An 11262-nucleotide genomic window follows, 5' to 3' on the forward strand; every position below is an offset into this window, starting at 1 on the left:
TCTGCTGCCTACACACAGAAATCTTTCATTATTTTTTAATAAATCTTATTTTTCCATGTTATATGGTTGTGCATATTTACTGTATGTTTTACCACAATATGTTTGAAATCGCTTGTAGTTACATTGTCTCAGCTGTGATTTTTAATATTAATTCTCATATTTTTTGTTGCTTTGTTCACATATGATGGTGTTTGAGGGCATTTCTCAGCTATGAAGGCCTCTATCTGTGTCACATTAATGTGGACTGATGCCTGAACCCAGTGAAACATGACACTTGAAACATAAACATCCACTGTCAGTTTTAATCCTGAAAAAGTGTGTGTGTAGCTTTCCCCTCCCTCCTCAGATGTGCTCTCCATGCAGCACTAGTTTTAGGGATTACCATTCAGATTATGTTTCCTTCCTGCGTGCGCGCGTTACTCTGATGTCAGCGCGTACAGCAGAGCGTGGCGCCGTGGTCGCTTCTGCCCTTCACATCCGTCCACATCCTTCCAGGCTCGACTCCCAAGCGCAGCAACGATGGCCCTGCTCAAATCCAACAAGGTGATCTACTGTCTGGGCAACATCTCCCCGTCCCTGGGAGTTCTGTCCACCCGCAACAGGTAAACGGGCATAACTCGGTACCAAAATAAACGCGGACAGAGACACTTAAACAGTTAAAGCTCCGGTTGTATTAACGGCGTGTTTTCACCGCTAGTTAGACCAGCAGATAACCTGTTATTTGAAGGTTACCGTCAGGCGCCGGTTATACGTTGAGGCTTCGTTACTTGATGATTAGTGTAGCTCGACAAGCTAGTTAGCTAGCAGGGGTCAAATGGTTTCCACAGGCCCCACGGAGCTGTCGGTTGAGGTTAGCTTCAGTGACAAGAGCATAGCTAGTTATTGCTCATAATGTAGCTCTGCTGTTTTATGACTCGGTAACCTAACCGGTTTGACCCAGAAGTTCAAGAACTCTCCTCTGATAGCCAATAAACTGACCTTTACAGTATAACTTTGTGTTGCCATCAGTAAAGCTGCTACTAATGAAAGTCACGTTAGTGTGTCAGTAGCACAGCTTCCCGTGTGGCAGGCACCTGCTGTGGACGGAAATAAGAGCCCAGCTATATATATATTTTACTTGTTGCAAATAACTTATTTATTATAATGAAGTTAAATGAAATTGTTGAATTTAACCAAATTCCATGACATTTTTAAAACAACTTTATTGACTATTTTAAACGATCGCGATAGCGTCAGTTGTTAAACCCGACGCGTAGTTTGAGCCAAGCGGCTTGTCGTAGTCGGTGAAGTCGTGTGAGCTGATTGGCTGTCGTGTTCCGGCTTTGATGGCTGATTGGCTGATTTCTAGCGGTGGAACTGAGATCGAAAGCGGCGTGTCCTTTCATGGCGTGCTTGGAGGGCAAGCTTGTTTAGGTCTTTTATTGCGCTTTTATGTAGTTAAGGGTTTAATATGAAGCTTTTATAATGTTAGTTTCAGCATTAGTGCTTTTATTTGTCGAACCCCTCGACCTATCTCCTACGGTGTAACTCTAGGTTTCATTTTGCTTGCTGCTCGTCTCCTATTTCTGTCTGCGTGGGTGTGTTTCAGTGTGAATGCTTTGTGTGTCACACACCGGTAGCAACACCTGTATTCAGACGTTATTATTTAATGCTAGACGTCAGGACGGGAAGTTGAGACGGTTCGATCGTGCTATTTAACTTTCCCAAAAGGTCCTTGGTCTATCGATCCCTGATAACCCACCAGTCACTCATATTTATTTGAACCCTGAAGTTCAGCTGTTCAAGGTTCTGTGTGCATGTACATTGCAGACTGAGTGAGACCACTTGAGGCCAAATGCCTCTTCAGGGAGCAGTTTGCTGTTGCTCTTTTCAATTGTAAGATACTACATTGTGTTAAAATTCCACACTAAAATAACTGCAAGCATAGAAATGATTGCATACACTGTCTTACAGCTAAAACATGCCATAGTGATAGTCTCATGTGTTGAGAACGTTTACTAGATTTCTCTGTAGTCCCCCTATGATTATATGGTAACCTTATCTAATCTTAAACAACACAGATGTAGAACATTTTCACCTGTATGTGACAACTTCACACAGGGATCGACAATGTCAGCATGTACAACTACAATACAACACCACCACAAAATACAACCTCAGGAATACCTTAGAAATAATCTCTTACGCACTCTCAACAAAGTAGACCTCACTAAGGTGTTTTTTGTATTACTTTGTAAAGAGTTTTATTAAAATTACAATTGCAAGGCGAAACCTAGAACTGCCTTTGTCCTAATCAGTCCAGACTAGATTTTCATGCAAGAAGTTATGTTTGTCATTGAATGAAGTCACAGTGTAACTAATCACATCTGTGTTTTAATATTAGGGGATTGGAGACTCTTGCCCTTTGCAAAGCGCTATGTCCTAAATTTAGCTGCAAAGTTTAGAGCGTTTAGATAGTACAAGAAACCTGAGACAATGACATGTACGTGAGGATAGGAGTGCAGTCACAACGTATAACACACTTCATTTATCAAGCAGAATGTGTCCAGCAAGTTCATCTATTGTACACAAGGTTCCAGCAGCAGGAGGACTATTATGCACCACTGCAATTTGGCATGGTAGCTAAATATACTGTTGCAGCGCAGACCATAATAGTTTGACTTTATTTCTTCTTGGCATTTTACAATTACATTAAGATTCAGCTCATATATAGTGATTAAGCAGCTGTGATTATGTTTACTTTGTAAGATGGAAGTGCAACAAACACCAGTGTGGGATATTCAGTTAGAAATGAGTTTTGAAACCATTCATCTAGTTGAAAACAGAGTAGTTTGTGTTACTGCCTATGAAGTCGAATGTGCTTAGGTAAGCTTAAATCTTATTATGGTTTAAGTCTAAAGAAAATGACTGTCATGTGCATGATAAATTATAGACTGTCAGACTGAGGTCAAGAAGGCAGACTACATGACCTTTTTACATTTGTGTGGAACTTTTATTGCTGCCTTTAATTGTGGCCTACTTTCTTACTCAGATGGCAGTGTGTGAAAGACAAGACTAAAACAGTGTTAAAAGTAAGCAGATGAGTCGGATATTTTCTAGTGAAATACAGGATTAATAAACTAAACATAAAACATTAGGAATCCACAGGCCAGTGAATGATATATATTTTTTTAAAATATGAGTTTACAAATACTGCTACAACCACGCGAAAAGGAAACAACAGTAGTAAATTGGCATGCTTGATCATTGCATTGTCTAGAACATTTAAATCTCTCACATTCTGCGGTGTCCTACTGAGTGTTTACTGTTGTACTGACTGAGTAAATGTGGGAGCGATTTTAGAGACGGCCCACATTTTAGACCCACATTTATCGTCGCTCTTGTTTTTGGACTTTGGACCTCCTAAATGGATTATAATGTTTGCCCCATGAAACTTGTGCTCACAGTGCATGGTTAACGTGTCTGCAGGTCAGTGTGGTGTCCTCAGATCACATGAGGAGTTAAGCTCCTGAACATGTCACAGGAACATCGCTAATGCAGGCTTCAGAGTAGTGACCGGTGTTATTTATGACCACAAAGAAGCAGCTCTTTATAGAACCTTGTTAAGACACATTAGTGTTTCTGTTCATCAACAAAGTTTTCCAGTTCAGTGCCCACAAACATGTCGACAGTCTTCAGTGTTCATCGTTACTGTTGTTCTGTCTTTGCAGCTCATGGTGGGGTGGAGTGCAGATGGGTCCCCCCGATCCCATCCTGGGGGTGACCGAGGCTTTCAAGAGGGACACCAATCCCAAGAAGATGAACCTGGGAGTAGGAGCCTACAGGGATGATCAGGGAAAGCCCTTTGTCCTCAGCTGTGTTCGCAAGGTAAAAATGTCACCAAATCCTCCAGTGAATCCACTGATTTTATTGTTTCTTTGTGTCAGACCTTTGGTGAACTCAAATAGATGTGCAGTACTCCAGTAACCTTTTAAAGCAAGTCTTAATGAAATTGAGGTTGGGGCAGTTTGGATGGTTAATATTTTGACTGGTTGTTAGAGGAGTTTAAAGGTTGTTACTGGTGTCTTCCTCATTGGTTCATTCCTGCTTTGTCATCCGGAGTTCCTGCTTCAGCAGCAGGAACTCTGAACTCTGAATTTCTGAATCATCACCATGAACTAATGTCTGGGCAGTTGTTTTGTTTCTAAGAGAATGTTCACTGTATCACAGATATTTGATGTATAAAGTAAGGGAATACCAGTCCAGGAAACTACAGTTATGTTTTATACCCCCATTTCATGCTGTAGGCAGAGGCTTTGATTGCATCCAAACAGCTGGATAAGGAGTACCTTCCCATTGGTGGTCTGGGGGAATTTACCAAGGCCTGTGCCCAGCTGGCTCTTGGTAATGATAGTGAGGTCCTGAAGAGCAGCAGGGTATGTTGGAGTGTTTTTCAATCCAACCTAAATTAAGTTCAAATAATTTCTGGCAGTTTTAAATTCAAACCAATGCAGCAGTTTTCTTTTATCAACAGAGCATCACCGTCCAGACCATCTCAGGAACTGGATCTCTGCGCATTGGAGCCAACTTTTTGGTGAGTTATTTTATTTTTTGTATTAGACACTTTGCAGAAAACAATAAAAAAATGCAGTATTTAGACTATTCTGGCTGTCTCACCTGGTCTGGTCTTTCTCGGTCACAGTCTCGATTCCATGGAGGTCCTCATGATGTGTACCTGCCCAAACCCTCCTGGGGAAACCACACACCCATCTTCAGAGATGCTGGCATGCAGCTCAAAGCTTACAGATACTATGAGCCCTCCACCTGTGGATTTGACTTCAAAGGAGCTCTTGAGGACATTTCTGTAAGACATCGATGAAAGCTAGACATCAGAGGGTCAATTAAATGAATTCAGCACCGGTTTGAGGTTGGAAGAAATGCTAAAATCCAATCCTTGTCAGTCAGAAGGCTGCTCAGTCTGTATGTAAGGATTTAATCCACATACAAACATTTCTCTGACAATGAATCAAGCTCTGTGTTACCTCATTTTTAGTTTGTTAATGTTCATTAGAATGTTGAATTTTAGTTTGTAGGATTTTAGTAACTTTCAAAAGTTCAGCAGTTAACTGTCACTGAGCAGTTTGGATCAATTCAGTGAACTCGCTGCTGAAATCCTAAAATCCCAGCCCTACTCTGTGCTATTTCTGGAGAGATTCATTAGTCTAGCTCAATGCATTCCTGTCCTTTTCGGCTCTTAGCAAGCAAATCTTAGGTTTCAAAATTCTTCAGTAATCGCCTAGATACGTCAGCTTCCTCCTGTTTTTACTTGCACTATACTGTATGTGCAACATTAAATGTTTACAGTTAAAAAGATATCCATGATTGTGTTTACTCTTTATCAGTTATTTAAACATCTTCTAAATAAATCTACACATAGAGGCCCAGCCTTTGTTAACATTTAGTGATGAGGAAGCATCAAGTTAATGATATGAGCGGAATGCAGGCACAGTGGATGTTACTGTGTGGGTCGTCAGTTAAACTGTGATGGAGCAGTGCTGTAGTAAAAATACTGTCAACAAGGAGAGTCTGCAGTCGATGTAGTGTTGTAGTTTGACAAACCGAAACTCTTCTTTATGTGACAGAAAATCCCAGAGCAGAGTGTGATCGTGCTTCATGCGTGCGCCCACAACCCGACCGGCGTGGACCCGAAGCCCGAGCAGTGGAAGGAGATTGCTAGCATTGTGAAGGTCAGTGAGCATCATTATCAGCAAGGTTCTGCACAACTTTAGCAACATCGTTGATAAAATGTGTTCTTTGTTTTTATCTCAGATGGTCTTTGACAGTTCAAAAGCCATACCTGATAAGTGCTGCATGTTGAGTGTTATCACAATAACTTCTTTATCTTCTTTGTCTGCGTCTTTCTTGTCTCCTCCTCCTTTTTTTCTTTTTTCTTTCTCACCTTATAGAAAAGGAACTTGCTTGTTTTCTTCGATATGGCCTACCAGGGCTTTGCCAGTGGAGACATTGATCGCGATGCCTGGGCCGTGCGCTACTTTATTGAACAGGGCCACAACATTGTGCTGTCCCAGTCCTTCGCCAAGAACATGGGACTCTATGGTCAGTTGGATTTCAGTGCAGACTCTTCTTAAATATATCTTCATAAAGACAACAATCAGTTTCCAGAGCCACAATTAACTAAAACATTTTATTGAAAATTTACCGGTAGGGGAAATTCATGTTCAATCAGTGACTGTCAGAGAATGAAAAATAAACAAAGTGTATCACTTCTTGAACCTCAGCTTGTGTTTTACCACCACCCAGTGGTGGAAATTTGTTAGTCAAATATGGTTTATTCAAATAAGCTTTCAGGCTTTCAGAGTTCTAAAAAAAATTTGAATAATTCATTTATTTCTACTTTGCTGTTCACTCACAGCTGCTTCTGTGTAAAATCTGAATATCATGAAATAATCATATAGTGATATCTGGCATTGCACTGAGAGATTTAAGTCAGGCATAAGAGATTTGTAAAAAAAATAGAGCAGTGGAAGCAACACATTTTACTTTCTTTGCGTTTTACACATGATACGCAATGATTCTGTGACTGTCATATACAAACTCACCCAATTCTGTTCTAGAAGATTCTTAACAGATTGCGATGATGATTTTACTATTTGAATGTACAAATGTAGAGAATTCAGTGTCTGTTTTAAGCTTTACCCTTCTAAGCCCCAAACAGTTTAGGTGTTTTTTGCTCCTGTCACATTTTTACTGTTTCTCATGTTTCGCTGCTACATAAAATTCTGCAACACCATAAAAGAGAACTCGAGTCTATTTTTCTGCCGATTTTTTGTTTTTTACATAATCTGGTTGCTTCGTTTTTTCCCCACAAAATTTTTAAATGAGATGTATAGAATTACAGTGATTATTAATTCAGTGTTCCAGAATTCTGCTTAGATTTGGTCGTTTTTCTCTGCGAAATGATTAGCTCTGGGGCCTTGTCAAAGTTGATAGAAGGGATTAAATCAATCAATATTTGCAGATGAACAGTTTTCCATGAGCGGGTCAGACTCACTGTTAATCTCATTGTTTTCCCTGAATGTGTGTATTAATGCTGACAGGTGAGCGTGTTGGAGGCTTCACTGTCGTGTGCAAAGATGCAGAGGAGGCAAAGAGAGTGGAGTCTCAACTGAAGATCCTCATCAGACCCATTTACTCCAACCCTCCAATGAACGGCGCCAGAATCGCTGCAACCATTCTCAACACACCAGATCTGCGCTCGCTGTGGTACGAGCTTTCAGATGCATGTTTATGGATACTACATCCACATAAAAAATTTTATCTGAATTACCTGTTCGAGACGCATTCTTACACCTTTTTCTTGATCCATGTGTTTGTTTATTCAGGCTGGAGGAGGTCCATGGTATGGCTAACCGCATCATCAAGATGAGAGAACAGCTGGCGGCCGGTCTGAAAAAGAACGGCTCCTCCCACAACTGGCAGCACGTCATCGACCAGATCGGGATGTTCTGCTTTACAGGCCTCAAACCTGAACAGGTACTCGGATACACAACAGAAGAATATGTTCCTCATTTAAATAACTCCATACAAAGTTCAGTTGTAAACCTACTTTTGCTTTGATAAGTTGTATCACACAACAGATGATGCAGCAAAAATACAGTAAAGGAATAGTGCAGCATTTTGGGAAACACTTTGGTGTCTTTGAGCTGAGGATTAATGCAGAAGGTTGATACCACTCTCATCTTTGTTCATTGAATTTAAACCTGAATCCAGAAACCAGAAAAGCAGCTTTGTGGAATCTTAGCTGGTTGCCTGGCAACTGCTCAGCACCAAGAAATAGACAGGAGCGTGAAACGGCAAGTTATGGCCATTTTTCTCCTGCAGGTTTTTTACGGATTTAAACCTAAATGACATTAGGTCTTATTTTGTGAGCTTCAGAGGTGCTGCTGGGTCGATTTAGTTCCCTTTGTCCAGAGACGGGTGACTTCAGCTGTTTCCTCTCCCGTGTTCTGTCTCTTTCTTCAGCTGAACAGGTGCTGGCTCTGGCTTCATATTTACTGCATTGGTGGGAGGGTGGTATTGATTTTCTCATCTAACTCTCCCCAGAAAGCCAATATATGTATTTCCCAAAATGTCAAGTCATTCTTTTAAGGTCATACAAAAAGCACCAAGAAAAAAATGTCAATTTACAAGAAAGATGAAAAAAAAAGAACCAGCAGCCTTTTCTTTGCTCTCTGCATTAAGATGTTTGTAGATTGAAACTTTGTTCTTTTGATAAATATGAAGTCTAGCTTAAATTCAGGGAATTCACACATTTCTTTTGCACAATTTCAATGATTTTGGAGGGTTTTTTTTGGCCTTTTGTTTGCTTTATTGGACCGGTTAGTGGAGAGGCAGACAGGCAAGTAGTGAGAAGAATAGGGGGACGACCTGCAGCAAAGTTCTGTGAACTGAAATCAAACCCAGGCTGCTGCATCAGGGGCTTTACCACCCGTTCATAGGTAGACTGCTCAACCAGTTGAGCTACCTGGGTGCTGACATTTTGGAATTTTTACACTCTTTTTTTAATATTCAATTAAGATCAGAGTTTATGTTCTTGCTTCGATCAGCTCTTCAATAAACATTTGCAGTTAAAAACTTTCAAACAAAAAAAATAATAAAGAAATCCCTCAAATTGGTACCAATATTGAGTAAAATTACATCTATTTCTGAGGGTTTTTTTTTTCCTGCATGGTAGAATCATATTAGCTTCTTTAGTGTTTATTGTTGAACTATCAAACTCCCCTGAGACACTGTGAGAGCAAATCTCTGCTTCTGGTCTTAGTAGAGTTGTTAAATTTGTGTTTGTTACCTTTCTTTTCCTGCAGGTTGAGCGCATCATAAAGGAGTATTCAGTGTACATGACCAAGGATGGCAGAATTTCCATGGCAGGAGTGTCGTCTGGGAACGTGGGCTACCTGGCAGAAGCCATCCACGCGGTCACCAAGTAGACTGTCCTGCTGGGAAAGCGACAAAATCAAAGCAGCAGTGTTGAAAAGGAGCTTTATGCGTCACTTGTTATTGGTCTCCTCCATTCCACCTTTAGAACAGCTCAATATTTAGATTATCTCGATTGGATTTTGTCACAAATTCAACTTGGAACGGCTGCTGTTAATAGTTTGTTCTCTGGTTACGTTTCTTTTTCGGTTTGAATTTCACTGAACAAGCTCCCCAGCCAAACTGCAAAGTATACATTTCTTCCCCCTATTGACCGAGCTGATTGTCTCATCTTTACTTGTTTATTTTGTGGAACCAACTGTTGGCTGTGCATGAACGTCCTCCTGAATTTGTGCTCTTAATCTGCTCTGGGCCCTCTCACTTTGGAACATCAAGGAAAAAACATAGGGCAGTGTTACACTGTGCGTTTGTTTTACGTACAAGATGAGATCTGTTGCTTTGTGAAATCCTGTAGAAATATGTTTTGTTTTATTTTATTGGTGAGTTGTAGCACTTTTTAAGCTGTACAGCACTGTTTAACTTTCAAGACAAGACCGTCAGTGGGCTTTACTGTATTAGCGGGAATTTTAATCAGTTTATCAGTTCTCTGGGTTAATCTGAATGAATCAATCATCCAGTAATTTAGTCTCTTGATTATCTCCTTTTGGAATTTGCACATCAGTCTTTCAATGTATTCAGTACTTTTCCAGTAGGATTTGTAAGTCTTATATTGATTTCAGTTTAGGTGGTCACAGGGCAGCAGTTTCTCAGTCGTTCCTCCTTTATGGCCCTAAAAAAACAAGCACACAAGCCTAAAGAGTTAAACTACAGTACTCTATGGATTCCACCATAAAGAATTATTTTTCAAACTTCACCCAAACCCCAGTTGCAACACCTAGTTTTTTATTTTCATAGTGAGGCTTCGTACTTGATACCCATGCTACTGTCTCTCTGTGTGGCTAATAAACATGAGTGGGGTGTCCGCTGGGAATGAACCCAACAGTTTATTAGGAAAACATGCACATGCTGCTCATTCACTCAGACGCCGTGTTTCAGTGTATGAATCTGGTCATTGTGAAGTCTGTGAGACACAGATGGCATCGAGAATGTGGGCTTTACCCCAGTCTGCTCAGAAAGGTCTCACACTGCGCCTCCATGTTTTCCATTCTGTCAGAAAATATGGATCATTGATCATGTACTTCATTGAACAAACAATAAATCAACATAGAGTAATGAGCTGTTCTGCTGTGTTTTATGTCTGTTCTCGAGCAATTCCTCATGTTTCCCTTCGTGTTTGACTTCTTGTGCACGCTTACATGCTTACATGTTTTTTATTGCAAGGGATAGTTAACCAGCCCGACGGGTACGTCGGCGGGGTTATTGCATTCGGTGCGGTATCTGGCTGGGTAAGTATGTATGTATGTATGTGGCTATGTCCGGTCCGATATCTCTGCAACCGCTGAAGTCAGGATAATCAAACTTGGCACTGAAGATCAGTCTAAGGTCCCCTGCTCAGTTGTGGAGTTACAGGTCAGCAGATCAAGTAGGGAGGGAGAGATGTACAATGATCAAGATTGATACATATTGCATCAGTTGTATAGGGAGGACAGGGTTTTCGCCAGCAGAGGGCGTGGTTCTGCCCTTTACTGAGGGCTCATCTAGTTTGTTTTGTAATGCAACTTGAAGTTATCATAGGGAGATTAATTTAAATGCCATGTTTCAGTTTATTAATTTATCATGCAAATAAATCAGAAGAAGTCTTTAGACAATAATTACGCATAAAGGAATAGGTGTTCAGTTCAGAGAGGATCTTTATTTTCTTCACAAAAACAATGTTTAAAAGCCTGATATCTGATCTTAAACTGAGAGATGTGATTTAGGTTTTTTTTAAAGGTTAAAAAAACAAAGAAATGCAGATATGAAATCTTAAACGCTTCACATTTTACAAACAGACAAATGCCTGTCTATTCCGGCTAACGATTCTGCGTCGGTCTTGTATAAACACTTTAATATTGTACGTTCCTGAAGGAAGATGCAATTAAATCACCTTGAAAATAAAGTGCCACTTGTTTTGCAGTTTGGGGTTGAGTTTGGGTTTAGCAAACGTTTAACTAATAATAATGTAATCTAGTAATAATAATATAATGTACATAATAACATTAAAATAATGTAATAGTAATAAAATGAGAGGATTTAGGATAGGATTGAATTCGGGTTAGCAGACATTTCACGAATAATACAATAAAATAACAATAATATATATCTATATATAATATTTATAATACTATA

General features: G+C 40.0%; 1 protein-coding gene across 1 annotated transcript; it reads left to right on the forward strand.

Annotated features, from left to right (window-relative positions):
* The first annotated feature begins 435 nt into the window (after positions 1-435).
* On the forward strand, positions 436-10206 carry LOC110959159 (aspartate aminotransferase, mitochondrial). The gene is made up of 10 exons (XM_022205929.2): positions 436-602; positions 3711-3867; positions 4287-4415; positions 4514-4573; positions 4682-4843; positions 5622-5726; positions 5946-6096; positions 7098-7263; positions 7383-7533; positions 8865-10206. The coding sequence occupies exons 1-10, from the start codon at positions 520-522 to the stop codon at positions 8985-8987; spliced, it is 1287 nt and encodes a 428-aa protein (XP_022061621.2). The 5' UTR covers positions 436-519; the 3' UTR covers positions 8988-10206.
* Positions 10207-11262: the final 1056 nt, after the last annotated feature.

Source organism: Acanthochromis polyacanthus, chromosome 2 (genome assembly GCF_021347895.1).
Source record: "Acanthochromis polyacanthus isolate Apoly-LR-REF ecotype Palm Island chromosome 2, KAUST_Apoly_ChrSc, whole genome shotgun sequence".
Lineage (NCBI taxonomy): Eukaryota > Metazoa > Chordata > Actinopteri > Pomacentridae > Acanthochromis > Acanthochromis polyacanthus.

Excerpts from the sequence above, each read along its gene's own strand:
- LOC110959159 (XM_022205929.2), top strand. The coding sequence starts at position 520 with ATGGCCCTGCTCAAATCCAACAAGGTGATCTACTGTCTGGGCAACATC. Across the intron at positions 4,844-5,621 it reads GAGCTCTTGAGGACATTTCT|AAAATCCCAGAGCAGAGTGT; the intron begins GTAAGACATCGA and ends TTTATGTGACAG. Across the intron at positions 6,097-7,097 it reads CAAGAACATGGGACTCTATG|GTGAGCGTGTTGGAGGCTTC; the intron begins GTCAGTTGGATT and ends TAATGCTGACAG.